The sequence below is a fragment of the Aureobasidium namibiae genome (genome assembly GCF_000721765.1).
Source record: "Aureobasidium namibiae CBS 147.97 unplaced genomic scaffold scaffold_8, whole genome shotgun sequence".
In the NCBI taxonomy this organism is placed as follows: domain Eukaryota; kingdom Fungi; phylum Ascomycota; class Dothideomycetes; order Dothideales; family Saccotheciaceae; genus Aureobasidium; species Aureobasidium namibiae.
This window is the reverse complement of record NW_013581201.1, coordinates 1,023,250-1,041,594: the sequence shown is the minus strand read 5'-3', so window position 1 is coordinate 1,041,594 and position 18,345 is coordinate 1,023,250. Positions and strand designations below refer to the sequence as shown.

The 18,345-nt window shown below is 50.7% G+C and overlaps 8 protein-coding genes across 8 annotated transcripts; 3 read left to right on the top strand and 5 right to left on the bottom strand.

Annotated features, from left to right (window-relative positions):
* Positions 1 to 174: 174 nt before the first annotated feature.
* M436DRAFT_72873 (uncharacterized protein) lies at positions 175 to 758 on the top strand (the record flags this gene model as incomplete). The annotated part of the gene is made up of 2 exons (XM_013572271.1): positions 175 to 392; positions 464 to 758. The coding sequence occupies 2 exons, from the start codon at positions 175 to 177 to the stop codon at positions 756 to 758; spliced, it is 513 nt and encodes a 170-aa protein (XP_013427725.1).
* A 149-nt stretch (positions 759 to 907) lies between these two features.
* On the bottom strand, positions 908 to 1,634 carry M436DRAFT_81962 (uncharacterized protein; the record flags this gene model as incomplete). Its single annotated transcript, XM_013572359.1, has 2 exons — positions 908 to 1,077; positions 1,133 to 1,634. The coding sequence occupies 2 exons, from the start codon at positions 1,632 to 1,634 to the stop codon at positions 908 to 910; spliced, it is 672 nt and encodes a 223-aa protein (XP_013427813.1).
* Positions 1,635 to 1,931: 297 nt separating this feature from the next.
* M436DRAFT_9895 (NHL repeat-containing protein) lies at positions 1,932 to 2,903 on the bottom strand (the record flags this gene model as incomplete). Its single annotated transcript, XM_013571886.1, has 1 exon — positions 1,932 to 2,903. A coding segment is annotated over one exon (972 nt), but the record flags the coding sequence as incomplete, so codon positions are not given.
* Positions 2,904 to 4,064: 1,161 nt separating this feature from the next.
* On the top strand, positions 4,065 to 8,124 carry M436DRAFT_81960 (uncharacterized protein; the record flags this gene model as incomplete). Its single annotated transcript, XM_013572358.1, has 3 exons — positions 4,065 to 4,617; positions 4,641 to 5,087; positions 5,135 to 8,124. The coding sequence occupies 3 exons, from the start codon at positions 4,065 to 4,067 to the stop codon at positions 8,122 to 8,124; spliced, it is 3,990 nt and encodes a 1,329-aa protein (XP_013427812.1).
* Positions 8,125 to 8,508: 384 nt separating this feature from the next.
* M436DRAFT_63864 (uncharacterized protein) lies at positions 8,509 to 9,315 on the bottom strand (the record flags this gene model as incomplete). The annotated part of the gene is made up of 3 exons (XM_013572210.1): positions 8,509 to 9,101; positions 9,216 to 9,264; positions 9,304 to 9,315. The coding sequence occupies 3 exons, from the start codon at positions 9,313 to 9,315 to the stop codon at positions 8,509 to 8,511; spliced, it is 654 nt and encodes a 217-aa protein (XP_013427664.1).
* A 1,457-nt stretch (positions 9,316 to 10,772) lies between these two features.
* M436DRAFT_46817 (MFS general substrate transporter) lies at positions 10,773 to 12,533 on the top strand (the record flags this gene model as incomplete). Its single annotated transcript, XM_013572123.1, has 4 exons — positions 10,773 to 10,976; positions 11,042 to 11,180; positions 11,235 to 11,785; positions 11,856 to 12,533. The coding sequence occupies 4 exons, from the start codon at positions 10,773 to 10,775 to the stop codon at positions 12,531 to 12,533; spliced, it is 1,572 nt and encodes a 523-aa protein (XP_013427577.1).
* A 1,188-nt stretch (positions 12,534 to 13,721) lies between these two features.
* On the bottom strand, positions 13,722 to 14,096 carry M436DRAFT_72870 (thioredoxin-like protein; the record flags this gene model as incomplete). The annotated part of the gene is made up of 1 exon (XM_013572270.1): positions 13,722 to 14,096. The coding sequence occupies one exon, from the start codon at positions 14,094 to 14,096 to the stop codon at positions 13,722 to 13,724; it is 375 nt and encodes a 124-aa protein (XP_013427724.1).
* A 1,925-nt stretch (positions 14,097 to 16,021) lies between these two features.
* Positions 16,022 to 17,818, bottom strand: M436DRAFT_63861 (uncharacterized protein; the record flags this gene model as incomplete). The annotated part of the gene is made up of 1 exon (XM_013572209.1): positions 16,022 to 17,818. One exon carries the CDS (start codon positions 17,816 to 17,818, stop codon positions 16,022 to 16,024), a length of 1,797 nt encoding a protein of 598 aa, XP_013427663.1.
* Positions 17,819 to 18,345: the final 527 nt, after the last annotated feature.

Genomic DNA, 18,345 nt, shown 5'->3' with positions numbered 1-18,345 from the left:
CGTAGTCCCTCCTAGATTCCTCTCGTTTCGCTTTCATCGACTCTGGCCCACTTTCAGAGTCATCGACATTCATCCATCTTCGTAAAAATCTCATCTCCACCAACACCCACCTCAGCACTGCTCGCAGCGATGTACAAAGGAAAGAATCCTCGTGCTGCCACACAGGAAACAGAGATGAGCCTGCAGGCCCTCCAAGCAAACCGTGATTTATGGTACAAGATCCAAGTCCTTCTCTACGACCTCTGCAACATCGTCACCGATCGCACAGCAGAATCTCGCACGCTTGCAACAACAGACGAGTTATACATCAGTGCACCGTATCTTGCCGCCGATGAAGCCGCTCTCGTCAAACAAACACGAATCTCACCACCAACTCTGCAAGAAATATCAGAGTTTGAGCTACTTGAGGACAAGCAAGACACTATCTCGCAAGACCCTCATGTTGAAGAACCTACGCCACCAGTGCGCCTTGTCACCATCGAAGAAATATCAAAGGATGCTTGGAGAACTTTTTCGAGAAGCGGAGGGCGAGTGGGGATGCACGTCCTTGTGATCCGCATGATATGGGTCCGATATATCTTGCGGTGTTTGGAGTTTCGAAAGAAGAATTGAGGGATGAGAAGTTTCTGAGTCGTTTGAGACGGGCAGGATTGCCTCGATTAGATGAAGCGGAGACGGAAAAGAACAATGAGCATATGTCTCGGAAGGGACGGAAGAAAGATAGAGAGAAAGGAGGAAGGAAAGGGCGCAAAGGCTAGACCTTAGATATTTTTGTACATTGGATGGGTTCGACTTTTAGCGTTCTCAGAGGACACTATCCCAATTTTTGAAGTTACTTTGATCTTCTATAGCTAGTGGAAACTCAACACTATCGCTCTGAGATAGTCTTGCACCTTTCTTCGTCCGTTCAATAGTGATCCCAGCACTTGGGAGGCAAGCCCGTGGGCGTGTTCCATCCATCCATATACTCGATGACAAGATCAATATCATAGCATCCTCTCGGTACAGTCGCATTGTGAAGTCTGTATCCCAACAGAGTCACATTACTCTCATACTCCACATCGCGGTTAGGACAAGCTGTAAACTCAATCAGTGGCGAATCTCACAGGGTCAGAAAGGGAAGATGACATACCATGCCAATGCACCTTCTTGCCACCAGGAGCCTCGTACTGAATCTTCCCGCATTCATCATAGTACACACCCACAGTGCCAACCTCTTCGTTGGGTCCATCGGCGCCGTTGATCTCAGCAAAAGCCGCAGGAGTCTCCTTGCTCAGAGCACCCAACGTGAATCCCAGAGAGTGTGAGAGCACGTAATCAGCATCAGGGAAGCGGAGGTAGGAATCAGTGTTGTTGTAAATGTCGGTCGTGTATGCTCTGGCTAGTGTCCAGGCTTCGTTGTCGCTTTCACTGGGATCCACGGGGACGAGGGTGGCGTGGTAGCGAGCAGAGTACATGTGCGAGGACTTTACGTAGCCGAAAGAGCTGGTGGTGTTGATGGCATTAGTGGAGTTGACGGCATCGGTGCTATTCTTGAGGACCGAGTGGACTCTGAAGATTGCAGAGTTTGGACAGACGGTTTGGCCCAGGGCTGTGGTGGCCAGCAGTAGAATACTGCCGAGGGTGAATTGCATGGTTGTTGATGAGATGAACAGGCAGCAAGGATGGTGTGAGAAAACTTGCAAAGACACCGACAAGTCCGTTTTATAACTGGAGAACTACCTGTTAGGCGCGCTACTATTTATGGTGAGTATCAAAAGACATCACGCTGCATATTGGGGACCGTGCTTTTTGCTGAGAAGCATGACGCTTGATCTGCAGCAAGGGTGCTGTATAACTGACTCGAGCCGTAGCAACGACGTCGTTGTGGAGTATGTGAAGGAAAGAGCTTTGTTTCTTGGTCTGGTCTACCTCTAAGGAACCTCTACGTCTGTCAAGTCCAATCTGATTAACTGGTTCGTCAGGAAATGCGTGTACCAGATTGAGTCACCGAGGATATCTTTCTGTCCTTGACCTGGAGGCTGACCGACAGCGTACCCAAAGATACCACTTTCGCCATAGAAGGGAACTGTGATGCCTGGGGTGTCAAGGATGACGCTAGGCTCGACAACAACACTAACGTTGCCCGTCTTTGGGTTGAGCACGCCAAGTGTGTTTTGCAGAATGTGCGTAGCCCACACGTTGCCCTTCAAGTCTTGAGCCACCTCTACCGTTTCTGTGGGAGCATTGGGTTCGTGATACGAGGTTAAGCCTCCGGTGCGTGTGTTAATACCTGTGATGGTGGAGGAAGTCGTGCACGCAAACCATAGAGTCGTGCTGCCATCTGCGTTGACGGTCTCGGCACGCACGACCAGAGGTTGTAGCGCACTCAAGGGTAGGTCAAACTCTTCAATCTCGTGGGTATGACGGTCTAAGCGGCCAACCTTCGAGGCGCCAAACTCGAGGAACCAAACGCCATCGTCATGCTGCGAGTAGTAGATGCCAAGGGGGATTGAGAGAAGTGTAGGTACCGTCCATGACGTGAATTCGTGTGTCTCGTAGTCGAATTTGGTGACTTGGTTTCCAGTGGTCTGAGTGAAATAAATTCCGTCCGGGGCGGCAGTCACATCGTTCAAAGGCTGAAGATTTCCCAGGATACTCAGAAGCGATGGAGGTGGGGTGAAGACGACGGTCTCACCGCTATGGACATCATGACGCACAAGTTGGTTGTGAGCGCCATTGCTAAAGTACATGTATCCGTCATAGCCAGTGCGAATGGCACACGATAGAAGCTCGAACTTTGCGTGGCCAGGGAGCGGTAGGGTGAAGTTGTCCAGTCCTGGTACTGTGAACGGAATGTCGTATTCTGTAAATTCACCAGTATTTTGGTCGAATCGCGCAATCTTATTGGCAAAGAATTCTTGCACGTATACAAAGTTGTCCGGTCCGATCGAGACATCGCACGGTCCTGAGACGGCAGTAGGAAGCTGCCATGAGGTGAATGCCGAATCGGGGATATCGAGTTGCTGTTGATAGGCTTGAGCGCCCGTCACGGCGACGGCAAGAGCCAATGCAGAAAAGTGTGACCTCATTGTGAGAAGACCAAAGCAGGAAAAAACTGTCGAGTTTAGTTGCAGGCGTGCGGTCGACACCCTATAAGTATGATCAAGCAGCTAGCTGATCATCGTCGCCTCCAGCTGCGGCTCCAGTGACACTGCCATACCTATACTACTATTGACGATGTCCGTAATGCTGTTCCGGGCCAACTTTGCCTGATCTTCAAGATGTTGTGAGGATCAGGAAAGAACACAGAGGAAAGCCGGCTGATCAACCGAAGTGCCCCACGCTGGCGCCGGCAATCGCAAACTTACCATCTCATGCACCTGCAGATCTGTATATCAGATCATAGATTTGCCGTACTGGGACAACGCACTTCAAATGGTAGCATCGTCATACTTAGAGGTTGACGTGCCGAAGTTTTGCCAGAGCGCGGTCAGCTAATTGCGCCAACCGCTTGTCTTTTTACTTTCGAACTTCTGATTAAGAAGTACTTCGATTCTCACTCCTTTGCTTCTTCTCCTCTGAACCTCTTTTAGAGGACGATGCGAAGTTCCCTGGGCCTCGACTGTCCTGCACCGCATCCCTGGTACTATACTAAGAAGCGGGCTACAGTGGCGTTATGCACGCGTACAGAGTGCTGAGTATCTCTTTATGTTCATTGGCTAGCACCACGCCTATGCGTCTGCACACACATGGACTGGAGCGAATCGCAGGCGTTAGCAAAAGTCGTACATCTTTCTCGACCGGAATTCTGCACTCTGACGCACGTAAAGCTGGTCTACGTGAAGCTTTCACTTGGCTGTGCCTGGCTAATCGCACGATCATCATTTCTAAGTATGGGTCGTTCATAGACACCATGGACTCTTTTGAGGAGGCTCAATGCGTCCTCCAGGCTTGATCTACTGCATGCGCATACGTCCCCGGCGAGGCTGTAACTGCTTGGCGCGATGGACCAGACTATATAACCGCAAATCTCAAGACAGGTTGCTCAATATCCTTTCCTCATCGAAATTCACCACTTCGTTATGCCGTCCCCAGAGTATCCAATGGAGGAGGGCGAGATATTACTCACCACTTGGCACGAGCGTCGTGGTTCTTCACGCGAGGATGAAACTTACCCAAACCAACAGCTACTGCCTTTATCGGCCCACTTTGCGACAGACGGCCCGCATAGTACGACACCCGGAGCTAGACAATATACTCCAGTACCCGATGGACCATCTGGAAACGACGATATGGATACTGACGAGATTCATGATGACGGTGATGATGGCCGTAACGCCAATGTGGCAGGTACAGACCGAGAAATGCTTACGTACCGTCCTGGCCGGTACGATACACTTCCGGGAGAACGACCTGGTTTTCGTCAAGCTCGTCGTGCCTACAGACCATGGTCGCTCCGACGAGATTCTCTTCTCGGCTTTTCGGTGATTTTGTTGGGTATGATCGCAACTCTCGAGTACTTGCTCGTGTTCTCATGGAAGGACGAAAAGTTGGCCACATCGTACGAAAATGAGCGCTATCTCTGGAAATACGGTCCAACTGCTGGCGAGTATCAGACCGCCAGCGAGCAACCCGGTGAGCTGACAGATGTATCGCAGTCTTCACCATCCTAGCGGTCTACTGGGGGAACTTGGAATACCGCGTCAGAATTCTCGTCCCATGGAAACTAATGTCAGACAAGCCCCAGCCCGCGGAGCAAAGTGTGCTGCTCGACTATGTATCACCCATGCAGCCTGTTGTTCTCTTTTCGTCTGCCCGAGCGAAACACTGGCCGGTCCTCACAGCTGCTATCGGGTCCATCTTGATCACTGCATTGACCGTTATATCCACATCTCTGTTCGCGGTCGAGCCGATACTGTTCACGCAGTACGCGTCAATGGCATTATCGAGTCGCATCAATAACACTTTGTTTGATCAGAATCTCATAGACTCGTCACCGGTCCTATCAGCAATGACCCTCTTATCTGGGAATTTATCTATGGCGTATCCACTGGGTACCAACCAGCAATACGCCACCGACATGTTCGGATCTGACGAAGCAAACGGTATGTGCCATTAGCTTGCTGTGACTCGTATGTTGAGACATTCCCAGGTACACTGTCGGCCAGAACTGCAACAGTAAAGGTCGCCACCTCGAGCCTGGAATGTCTTCGCGGACATATCGTCGGCCAATCTCAGTTTGATCCGGAACATAGTTTTTTACAAGTCAACGTCTCGGACAGCTCATGTGATAGTGGTCAACTGAATGTGACCGTCGACCAAAGCAACATTACGACAAGCTTATTCCAGACTACTGTCTCATGTCCGGGTGATGTCACTCAGATGGTCCTGGGATTTGCTAGGGTCAAGATCCCGCCCTACTCTGGCACCAACCAAGGCTGGGATGAGGTGATCAATGACAACCCTCGCATCCTGAATGACTCTGCGATACTCAACTCGACAATACTCTTCTGCAAGCCAACATACAGCTTTGAGGACGCCGACGTCACTTTGGATTCCACAGGCATTATAAGTATAGCGAAGCCAAAAACGCTGTTGACTCCGACAACTCGGCCGGATCCCTTACAAACAGTCATGTCCGCACGTAAGATGATCGATGGCTTTCAGAAAGCGCTTATAGATGCAAAAGTGTCTGTCAATGGTCCCGATGCCGACTTCGGTGTACTACTGTCCGCGTTGCAAGCCATATCGCCAAGTCGAGAGATAAACCGCTATGAAGACTCTTCACATCTCGAGACCGATACGAGAGAGCTCTATAGTGCGGCTTGTGCTCAGATCGTCCACCAGTACATGAGGACGGCTGCCTCAGACAAGCTGACGGGCGCAATAGTGTCTACAAACTCACGCCTGGTGCTGAACCGGACCTCCCTCCACCTTTTGGAAGCTGGGTTGGCGTTACTGATTTTCTCTACGTTTCTCATGAGTTTGATTCGACCATCGGTCGTTGGCCTGGGTGGACTCCCTACGCTTGGGCGCTTGTCAGGCATACTGGCTAGATCTGACACCCTTGAGACTGCCTTGAAAGATTCCGGAGTCCAAAGCACCGAGGCCATGACAAAACGACTTGCTTCCGGGCTGTACACCTTCGATCATTCGACAAACCTGGCTGTACCTCAAATAAACGTTCGAGGGTTGTCCTCAGTAGCCAAGGACACGATGGTGGAAGGACAAACTGCGCCCAAATGGTGGGTACCCTTTGCACTTGGAAAATTCACGCGGTGCGCTATCACCGCTCTGCCACTTCTACTCATTGTCGCTCTTGAGATAAGCTATCACCTCTCTCAGCGACCTCAGGGCTTGGGATCTGTTCAGAAAAACTCGAGATATGAGCACTATCTCTGGACTCTTTTGCCTGGCTCAATCATGACAACTTTGAAGTTGCTGCAGCAGTCTCTAACGTTTTCGGTTGAGCTCCTGGACCCGTTCTTGGTGCTGAAGAAAGGTTCTGCTGCTGCGGAAAACACGCTACTGAGCGGTTTCCTGTCATGCAATGCACTACAAGCTTGCTTCAAAGGTTTTAGAACACGGCGCTTCGCTGTCTTCAGCATTGCCTTTAGTACTCTTCTGACTCCATTTCTCACCATTGTGATCAGCGGCCTGTTCATGACTCTTCCTATTGAGACTCTTGAGCCAATCAACGTGGCGCAATTAGACCATCTCTTGTCTCCGAGTGAGACAAATGTGTCTTCCTGCGCGGCTCAGTGGTCCCCTGATCGATTGATCGCCGCTAACCTTCTCATCAAAGAATTGATCCCGTACCCGAGCGATACTCGTGGCAACTTACTTTTTCCGTCTTTGGGTTTACCTACCAATGAATCTACCAGCCTGCGCAATGCGTCCACTCTGATGGCAAACGTCACAGCGCTGCGGCCGAACTTTATCTGTAAGCCTCTTGAACCTTCAGGATTTCAATTCCATATAGGCACACATGTCCTGAACGGATTGGACTGGGTAGCTCGCAACTATACAACCATCACTTATACTCACGAGAAGTTTAGAGGCTGTTCTTGCAACTCTGGGTTTCCCAGCCTATCGAAAAACTTCACCATGTATAATGAACCTGGCGGACAGCCATTTGCTATTTACGAGTACAACCCAGCTTGGAGCTGTAAAGACTACAATTTTTGGTCAGGCCCAGCTCTATTGATGCAGGCTGATAACCACACGACGGCCACCTGTCCGGATATCACACTTGTGCACACGAACACCACGGCGCAACCGCCGACGATGATTGGAGTCGCTTGCCAGTATCATATTGAGGAGTTGCCTGTGGGTCTGGCATACAACCTTGCACAAGATGTACCAAGCGATGTACAACCAATTGGAGAAGCGAAGACATTGGAAGGGTTCGATAAGCTATGCTTCAGGTCCGCAACAAACTTTGGCCAAAAACTTCACCTCAACAGTCTGACTGGTTACACCTACGATAGTCTGATGCTAGCTGCGCTGAATGGAAGTGACCCTAAGACCATGCTCACTTCTGAGAAGCTACCCACACTGGTGGAAAACGTGGCTCAAATCTGCAACACATTCACGACTCAATACTTCAGCGGTAATCTACGAAGTAAATTCGCCGTAGGCCCGATGATCAATGCTACGCTTTCAGACCCCTTCGCTCGAGAGATTGTTTCTCAGGACCGCACGTCGACCACGGTTCTCGAGGTCGTACTCGGGATGATATTCATCTGCACGGTCATATCGCTCTGGCTCTTTGAATCCGATCAATTAGTCCCGAGCGACCCATGCAGTATAGCCGCCCAGACAAGTCTGCTCGCCGGCGCTGACTTCTTGCGTCTCATAGATTCTGGGTCAGAATCGCTTAGCAACACCAAGATGGCGCAGACTACACCTTTCAAAGATCACCTGTTCAGCATGGGCTGGTGGACGCGAGAAGATGGAACTAGAAGGTTTGGCATCGATATCGGACAGGCAGAGCTTGAAGAGCAAGAGAACAGCGAACAGATGGTGGGCGTAGCAGCAGATGTTGAACGAGGGACATCTGGCGAAAGTAGAATGAGTCAGGAACAGCAACAGGGTCGGGATCCTCAAACAGGAGTAGAGACTGATACTGTGACTGAATAGCCGATTCTGTCTTTTTGTTTCTTCTAACGAGGATCGGCAGCCGCTTGTCTGCAGCAATTCGCTTGGCAAGAGCGACTTGCACGGCGTTCGGGCCAGAGCTACGTTCAATACGCGTTCACTTGGTTCACCTCCTGGAGACGATGACGAGATGTTTCAAGATGACAATGTTGATGATAACGGTGGTGATAGCTACGAGAACAACAGACATAGACTGGAGAAGGTTTCCGTGCTGTCCAAACTGCTTTGGTGCGTCTCCGAACATCGGTTGTGCTCCTGTGCCAACGTCCTTCCACTTGCTTCCTCTGGATCAGATCCCGGAGATGTGTTTCTGATCCTATCAACGCGAGAACTTGTTTGGCTAGTCCCCTAGCAATATTGTTCAGTTTATCCTCCAACACCACCATCAGTGAGATAGCCACAGTTCGAATTCGAGACTATGTATGAATCACCGGTGCCCTGACCGCTAGGCTCATAGTAGAAGGAGCCAGCATTCTGCTGAACATTCGTGCAAGTAGCGCCTGTAATCTGGAGACACAAATTTCCGTCGGTTAGGAATGCTGTGCCGGAACAAGTATCACTGTTGAGGCATGAGACGCAGCAATCGTAGGCAGTGGTTGCCGAGGGGTCAGTTGAATAACCACCGGCCGCGGCAGATTCATTATCGATGATGTCCCCATTGTAAGATGGTCCCAGAAGGTTGTTCGTGGCGCAGGCGTCGTACCCTGCTAGAGTACTCGTGACGGTGAGTGTAGTTGTCGTCGTTGTGGTTGTAGTTGCCTGGAATGTCGCCGTAGTCGTAGTTGAGACTGTGGTTGAGAAGCTCGATGTTGTAGAGACTTCTGGTGGTACAACAGTTGAAGTGGAGGTCGACACCGTATAAGATGTTACTGTAACCGTGGACGATGGTAGAGTCTTTGTGGAGGTCTTGGTGGTGAGGACGAGTGTAATTTTGCTTCGGACTTGAACATAATCGACGCCTACATATGCTTGTGTTAGAATTCGGGGATGTATACAAGTCAAATGGCTTATAAGAAGGGCTACCAAGCCATGTAGAACAAGTTCAGGAAGTATAGTAGCAAAATTCAACTTACATGATACAGCTACAGGGTATAACTTTCCAGCGCAGCGTTGACCATTATACTGTTGTTGTCGGGTAGACGTGATTGGCCTACGACCTACCCGAGGCGGCATCTTGGAGAACTCTCGTCCTGCCGTCAACTCTGCTTTTTCCATCAACTACTGCAGCTCGCCACACTCAATTGGCGAATTCACTCTGAGATAGAACCGCTAACGACCAAATGGGTTACCCCTCTATGGCCGCATGGACGCATCCAATGGTCTTCTCTGCACATCTGGCGTAGCGCATTGTCTAGCACTTGATGGCTTGATGGCTGACAAGCTTCTTCTAGCTGGCCTTGTGTCTGGAGAAGCATTCTGCGGTCCACTGTTATCCCCACTCGGTACCTCCGAGGGATTAGAGCGTAGGTGGACGCTAGAACGAGACGAGGAGAAGGCATGCCCGGGCTGGGCCTCACGGTTAGCCTCGTGGCCTGATTTTTGTTGTTTGCGTAGAAGTCAGAGCGACTTTCCTCCCAGATGTTCGGACAGATCCTCTGGGCCAGTTGACCATACAAAGAGTGTGGATCGAGGAAGGACTCGTGGTTGGAGTAAGAATGTTGGTGTTGACGAAGCTTTCGCAGGAGTGGGGTGCCGACGGAGAGCCCAGAGCTTGTTTGCATCCATATAAACAAGACTGCACATCAAACACATACGGCCACAGTCAGCTGGATACTGGGCACTCCGTCCGAATTGAACAGTATCAATCATTGTCTATAGATCTGGAATAAAGCAATTATGATTGGACTACAGTATACAGCTCCCCCGCCAAGAACCACGGGCGTCGCTCTTCGCGTGTCTCTTTTGTCGCACCGACTTACAATGCCGCGATCATTGAATTCTGCTGGCAAAATGACCAGAATCTTTTCGACCTACACGTGAGATCAGCTGGTCTGTCGATTAAGTTCCCAGTGTCTCGAAATGCTCCGGACTTCCCAAAGCCCTTTGGTTATGGAGTCCTCCACGGTCGAGTGGCGACGAACGACGGCTTGACAGGCACAGATCAAATCTTCTTAAACAGAACATATCCAGCTTCCTGATATGGCAATATCAGCACTGCGCTGACAAGGCCAATAGCTCTGACGATAGGCGTCTTCGCCCAACTACTTCCAAGCATCTGAGCCTATCTACTACCAGGCGGTGCAAGCACCCTGGTTGCTCTTGCTGATAAGCTTGCCTTATATCCGTCTACCGATAACCAAGCTGCAGCCACCATTGGTCTTGGACTCTCTTCTTGATACCAAGGCCCCACCCATAAGCTTTCCAAGCATGCTCCCAAGTCGTGAGGCTGGCCAGTATGGCGTTGCTTGCATGCCGGACCTACTATCGTCCTGCATATCTTCAAGAGATGGGTGCCGCTGGATGTCTTTACAGCCAGGATCGGCACTCGAGATAGGGAGACGCAGGAAGCGACTCTCAACCTTTGCTAGAAGCGGAAGCTGGAGCGCGAGCAGAGCAGCGATTTATGTATATATGAGCGTCTACCAGCTTACGCCACGATGTTATCGATCTGAACATCACGCTACGTTACCATGGGTGGTCCTTCGTCCATCACCGCGGTCGATACTGTCAACGAGAAGTCTCCTGAAGTGCAAGAAACGTCGACTGGCACGACCCCTCCTGCCATCGAGAAGAGAGCCAGCATCGTCTCCGATGGTGACGATGCGCTCAAGGTCGCTGGCACAGATGCTCATCATTTTGACGAGAAGTACTATGCAAGACTGAGACGCAAGATCGTAAGGCATCCCAATGCCTTTCCTGGCCGAGCCGATGGATCTCAAGCTGACCATGATCGTTAAAGGACTGGCACGTGATGCCGATTCTTGTTTTTGTGTACTTTACACAGTTCTTGGACAAGAACATTCTGGGATATGCTGCTATCATGGACTTCCCCATTACAGGGATCCATTACAATGATGTGGCTCAGGCTTTCTACATGGGTTGCACCTCCCTCTCCTCCCCTCCTCTCCAGCAGCTTTCACTGACATGCCCAGGCTTCCTCATCTGGATGTTTCCCACGCAATATATCGGCCAAAAGTTCCCTCTCGGCAAATATCTCGGCACCCATATCATTGCCTGGGGCTGCCTCGTCATGCTGCACGCCGTCTGCGGCAATTTCCCTGGCTTCTACGTTTTGCGCTTCTTCCTAGGCATGCTCGAAGCTTGCGTCAGCCCGACGCTGATTCTCGTGGTTAGCATGTGGTACAAGCAGAACGAGCGCGCGACTCGCATCGGTTGGTTCTACGCCGGTAACCTCTCGACGTCCCTTGTTGGAGGGGGTATTGCATACGGTGTCACATTCTTCGAAGGTGCTATCGCGCCTTGGAAGCTGCTTTACATTATCCTGGGCGGGTTGGCGGTGTTCAATGGTATCATTGTACTCCTCTTCTTGCCAGACTCGCCGATGCAAGCGCACTTTCTCACTGCCGAGGAGAAGATTGCAGCTCTAGAGCGAGTGCGTCTTGACCAGGCCGGTGTGCACAACAAGCACATTAAGCGTTACCAGATTATTGAGACATTCAAGGATATCCGGACTTGGATCATGGTAAGACCCGCTACCTAGTCTCAAAAGGAGTTCACTGTTGTTCACTCGATCGTCGACTAACAACATCCAGTTCCTCATCATCATGTGCACCGGCGTCCCTAACGGCGGCAACAGCGCCTTCAACAACATCATCACCAAGTCCTTCGGCTGGACATCCCGCGAATCGCTCCTTCTCGGCATGTCGCGAACAGCAATCGGCGGCTTCGCCGTCGTAGCAGGCGGCTGGCTCTCCGACCGCCTGAAAGACCGAATGACGCTCGTCCTCCTTTTCTCCATCCCAACTCTCATCGGCATGATCATCATGACAACCATGCAGTACTCTGGCCAGCGCGGCGTGCTGCAATTCGCACAGCTCTTCCAAGACCTCTCTGCCCCTGGCTTTCCCCTCTGTTACGCGTGGAATGCCTCCAATGCTGGTGGACACACCAAGAAGAACACAGTCAACGCCTTCACGCTTTTCACGTTCGGGTTGGGTAGTGTGGTCGGCACATACATTTTCCTGCCGAAAGACGCGCCGGGGTATATTCCTGGCAAAGCGGCGATTGTGGTTCTGACGGTTGTGCAGATGGCTTGTTGTGTGATTATGGCGTGGATCAACATGCGCTGGAACAAGCAGAAGAAGGCGAAGCTGCAGAAGATGATCGAGGAGAAGGGGTGGACGGAGGAGGATGTGCAGAGGGAGAGGGAGAAGGCTGCGTTTGCGGATTTGACGGACAGGGAGAATGTTTTCTTCACTTATACTAGGTAACGAATGATTGCGGGAATGGGCGAAGAAAGGATGATGGGAGACTGTTGTTCTCCGTGGTGGCGTATCATAGATCAAATATCTGAGATGGGGTTGCCTCTCATGATAGCATCATCAACTTTCAACAAGTGTGTCGCCTGCAGCCTCTTGCACATCTCATTGCTAGACGCAGCTGACCTGTGTGACTAGTCTAGTCCAACGCTCTTCAAATGGCAAGAGGACGCTTCCGACAGCAAGAGTGACCGTGGAGAAGTATTGATAAACAATAAGATAAAAACAGACGAGGTGGGCTGCCACATCCCGCCACAGATTGCAAAGACCTTCTATCATAGAATGCTCAAGCAGCGGCGTACGTACATCAGACGAATTGATGTCGTTTGATATAGTCACTACGCTGATACGGGGGCAGGTAACGAGAGATACACAAAGCGAAGGTTGAAGATCGTGTTGGCACCAGGACGAAGACCTAAGATTTGAATGCGATATCGCTCTACGGACATGGATCATATGCTTGAATACCCACAACGATATGCTCACGGCTGAGCTGAGCTTGTAAACATAAAGGATGCCTTTGCGGTGAACCTGTTTCCTTGCATCCGCGTAAAGCATCGAGAATGCCTTCCTTGGCCCTTCCAAAGCTTCCTCTCGCCCTGTTCGGCGTTGTAGAGCCTGTGCTGCTTTGCGCAATCACAAACTTTCCACAAGCTTGCTTGCGATGTACTCAAAATCAACCACAAACAAATTCACTGAAGCTGGGATGACGCCAACAAAGAACCTACGCCGCATGGGGCGACTTGTCGCTGTACACCAATGCAGAGTCGTGTCTTGTGTATGCTGCTGCGATCCGCTGGGCGAGCTTTAAGGAATATGTGTACGGCACGACAATCGAGCACATATAATGCGGGTTGGGGAGTCTTGACGCTGAGCTCGTACAATATGTTCTAGCAGAGTCGCGTGCTGCGGGCATTCAGACGATGATGTTGGGAAGTCTTCTGACGAATGAGACAGATCCGTTGTTTAGTTGGCATGCCAGCCTGTTGCGCCGTGTCCGAATAGGTGTGTGCAATGAGGGTGGGGACGACTTGCAGCAATGTCACTACTGCTGGGTAGAGGGCGCTTGGTGCGACAAGTGTAGACGGACCCTCCAAGCACAATCATGGCTCTCTTATGTGCCAAGTCTCGAGTAACACCTTAGGCGGACGCGGCTCTCTTGTTGGCAAGGCCTCCAAGCTTTTCGGCGGCAGCAGACAAGCTGCGAGGATCTGCACCTTGTATCATGGCTTGGCCGTTGACCGCGACCTGTTTGCCCTCCTTGAAGAACATGAATGTTGGCATGGCCGAAACACGATAACGGGCAGCGGCATCTCGCGCATGGTCGACATTGACTTTTGCGAATGCGAGAACTCCTGGAATGCTGTGCTGTTTGGCAAGGGTCGCGTAGCTGGGTGCATTTGCCTTGCATGGACCGCACCAGTCGGCATAGAAGTCGACGACGACGTATGTGTTATTGGACATGACTGTGTCTAGCTCTGCGGCCGAGGCGATGTGTTTGAGCTTGTCCGCCATGCTGATGTCTGGTCGAGAGTGTAGAGGCGTCAGAGAGGAGCCAAAATCGGCGTATAATATCAATTGCACAATGCAGAGTCCAAAGGGGAGCGAGGAGCGTAAATGGCGTGGGCTATTATAAGTAAGGGTCGGCGAGGTTCCCTTTAATGCTGGAGAGATGGAATATCGGATCTTGACGATGAGCTTCTGCATCCAGCCCCTCAGCGTATGACTAATCCATGTGCCCGCTCGCCAAACCACCAACTCTCTTGAAGAAAAAAATGACCTTGAATGATGCACTGGGCCCGACACGCGGTGACCATCCCAAACGGCGGGGAGCGCAGCGCGACAGTCTATGGACCACAACAGATTGTCGTGATCGTTTTGCTTTAGACTAACAAATGTGAAGCAGGCTCAGGTTTCTACGCTGCGGTGATTGGACAACTTTGCTCGCTGCTAAGTCATGCACAAAAAGTCTACATAAGCATTTGAACGGCGACCATGAGCACATACGGCCACAGTCAGCTGAAAACTGGGCATCCCGTCCGCTCTGCCATACATAAGCAGTTGAACGGCAGATTAGTACTACGGTGGGTGACCACGTGGGAATCCCTGCTGCTGTATGTTTTGCATAGTGTCGTCATGTCCTTCCTCTCTTTTGTCCATCACTTTGTCCAAGTTGTGGTATGAAATGCTTGTCGTTGCCTCTGTCCTAGTTCAATATTGCATCGGATTGGTATCCATTGAGGAGCACACCGGTTTTCCTCCTGGAGTATCCGACCTATCGCCGAGAGCATCAATTGTTTCTCCCTGTCGCTAACCATTTCTACACGTTGTTGCCTGGTCATTGGTCGTTACTTCTGCGTTTGTGGTTTTGGACGATCTCTCTCTCTTCCCATTCTAGACCTTGGCTCCAGGCCCGATGAAGAATTGATCTCGCAGAGCATTCCCGCAGGCTTGTGTTCTTCATGAAGGTATTTCCATGGTAAGAAGTTAAAACGATCGTGGCAGTGCATTGAACAAATTTGGAGAATGGTGTGTAGAGCAGCCATACCGTTTCCAGATACCATACGAACGATCGCTCGATTCACCTGAACCCTTGACTAACGAGACGAGCAAATGGAAGCCCAGGCAGAATTTTTGGCCTTAATCCTGGATAGCACAATGATGCTTTCGGGACATAGGTGTCAAGGCAAACCATAAGTGGACAATATGCCAATCTGTTTGATCCTACCCAAGATACGTGCGACCCAGGAAAAGAACTTGCGCACGTCATGGGCATGTAAGTAAAAGTAGGTACAGACAATCCTACACAAGAACGTGAGACAAAACGTGCCAAACCAAATAGATAGAAGGGAACGGAACAAGGGTACATTGGACATATGGTTCTACTGTATTATATCCTTCTACTTGTATATTATTCCCTATATCATATAGCATATTACCACTCGCTTGTCAGAGAGCTCTCTTTCGTCATCTTCAATATCTCCAGTTCACTACTATCTTATCGACAAGCGAACAAACCCGTTTTCATGGCCGCGAGACATTCAGATAGACAACCGTTGGAACGAGAATTTGTTCCGATCCCGCTCAAAACGGCTCACTATACCATGATTCATGATTCCTCAAAACCTTGTTCTGCATGTTACTGACACGGAACAAACAGTCTTTAGATGCTCATGAACATATGCGAGTCATTTTAGCCACACGGCTGTTCCCCTACCACGCCGTCACCACGTTTTGAGGCGCTAGGAGGTTTCGATGGTAGGCACCGCGCCTGGTGGGTCGTTTTTCTCGACTTGTATGGAGAAGAGTCGTTGGTTTGGGTATGCTGTTGCTGTGTACTAGACAGCATGACTAGCCAGATATGGTGTCCACACGCGCAATCTTGACAAAGCATAATGTTGTCAACAGGTATACGGCACAGGGCACGCCTTGAAGAACAATCAGGAGATGAACGAGTTCCCTTGCAGAGGACTGATCCACTTGTTCTTCCCTTTACGCGCATTCTGCATCTCAACATACAGAGCTGGGTTGATGCCTTTCTTTTTGAGCTTGTGTATCTTCTCCACACTAAGGCCCGAGGTGTCGACTTCGCTGCTCGTCCATTCGTTGCTGGATTCGCTACCACGATCACTCATGGTCTCGCCTTGCCAGGGATTGACGTGTTGCGACATTTGGTCTATAGATGTACGTTTCATGATACGAGGCATGCGTGCAGGAATGGTGGGCGCTCTGCTAGAAGCACTGCTGCCAGTTCCTGTAGATCCCCTGCTCGAGGCTGGCGAAAGGGCATTCTGTGAACTTGCGTTTGAGCCTTGTCGCGAGGGCTCTTGCGGCACCGTCGGCATCGACGTATGTTGCTTCTCTTTGCCCTTAGACCGAGATGTCACCAGTTTCAGGGGATTCGTAAGAGGTGCTGACCAGCGCTGTTGACGCTGAGCTTCTTTTCCAGCCAAAATATTCTTGCGTGGGTTCCAGCCTAGTTGACCGTTGAGAGCAAAGTCAGACACTGAACTACTCTCACTGTCTGCTAAGCTGTATCTCCGGTCGCTGTCTGTTCCCGAATTCCTTTTACTCTGCTCTTGGGAAGCTGCGATACGTGTTGAGTTTGATCGCTGACTCGAAGCATAGTCGACATATGGCTTGTAGATCAGCAACTTTGGCGCAGAAGATTCTGCTGCAGGTTGTTGGCGTGCAACACTCTTTGGCGGGATACTAGGTGATGGATCCACAACACTGTCTACCCTAGAATTCTTCGTCTGGTATGAGGACTTGGTCCCTTTCGAGCTCTCGGTGTCCCTATGTAGCAAGTGGTGTCTCTGTGTGGCTACAGGAGGCGGCGCAGCTTCATCAAAGCTGCTTGCCATGGAGCTCGTGGTGTTCGTACGCGCAAGCGGATGAGTGCTGTGCCCGAAGGATAAAGGTGTAGCATCATTGACATCCTCCCTGACAGAGGTCGGCAAGGCCTGTGAGTCTTTTCGAAACTGTTCCTTGGGAGATTTTGTACCTGGGGGCGTGGGAAAGTCTTCGTAGATGCTATCACCTCTCGACATGTTCAAGGTACTGAACTCATGATTGAAGGCTCCAGATCTGAGGGCACCCCGTATTGCGGGCGGTGCGGCCTCATCGATGCTGTCTCCATCGATACTATCCCTCGGCAATTGCATGTCTCTCAGATCTGCATATGTTCTGATTGGAGGTGGTAACGCGTCGTCGATACTCGCCCCTCCTATGCTTGCTCCATCTAGACTGTGCCGTGGAGTATCCTCCTGTGTATATGTGATGAATGATGGTGCAGGTGTCCTGTCACCGTCATTACTCTCTTCCTCATTGTCATTGTCTTGTTCGTGATGCGAAGCAGGACGAGCCTGGACTGGCTCAGAGAGTGTCGGACGATTGTTCGGGTCGTATTCGGGGATAGGACCAGCCTGACTGCCAAAGTTGTACGAAGTCGACTCTACAGGACGTGGTCGCGAAAAATTTGGGCGCGAAAAGTTGAGAGGAGAAGGCTTCAGCGACGGATTCGAAGAGATGGCAGAGAAGGCAGAGAAAGGCGTTGGCAGGAGATCATGCGAGTATGGTGCTGGCATCAAACTAGCAGATGGGCCTCTCGAATCTCCATGGTCATTCTCGCTGACAGACTCATGGTCAGATAACTCGGCTGGTAAGAATTCAGCTGGCAGCTCGGCCACTGGTGGGAGGTCTCCTGGCAGTTCGTAGACTTGATTCATCTGCGACATGACGGGGTTGAGTGGGCAAAGTTAGCGTTCGACATGACTGTCAAAGAGTCGACAGGAATATTTCTTCTTCCCGACTCCATCATAGGGCTCGCTGTGCTCGCTCATGGGCGTGCATACATGGACTCGAACCCATGTCCGAAGGTGATGTCGTCATAATTGCAATCATCACCATGCCCGGGCAGTAGGAGCAGGCCGAGCCGCACATGTAGGTACTCGGTGCGGCCATGGATAATTTACCAGGCTCCGTGCGCTAAATGCTTGTGAGGTCACCCTGGTACCAGTTTTCGGGACGCATACAAAGCTGTGTTAACTTCGCACGCGTAATACAATGCTTAGAGTGGACTTTATCCTCTTAGAAAAGATACCCAGTATATCTATAGTATATGTTCTTTATTTGAGCAGTCGATTTAAAGGATTAGAACAATTATGCGTGGTGCTACATTGGTTCAAAGTTGATCGGTATAAAGCAAAGTTGCCAGCTTCAGTGCCACTAAAAATCTGGTGTGGAGCCTGGTAAATTATCCATG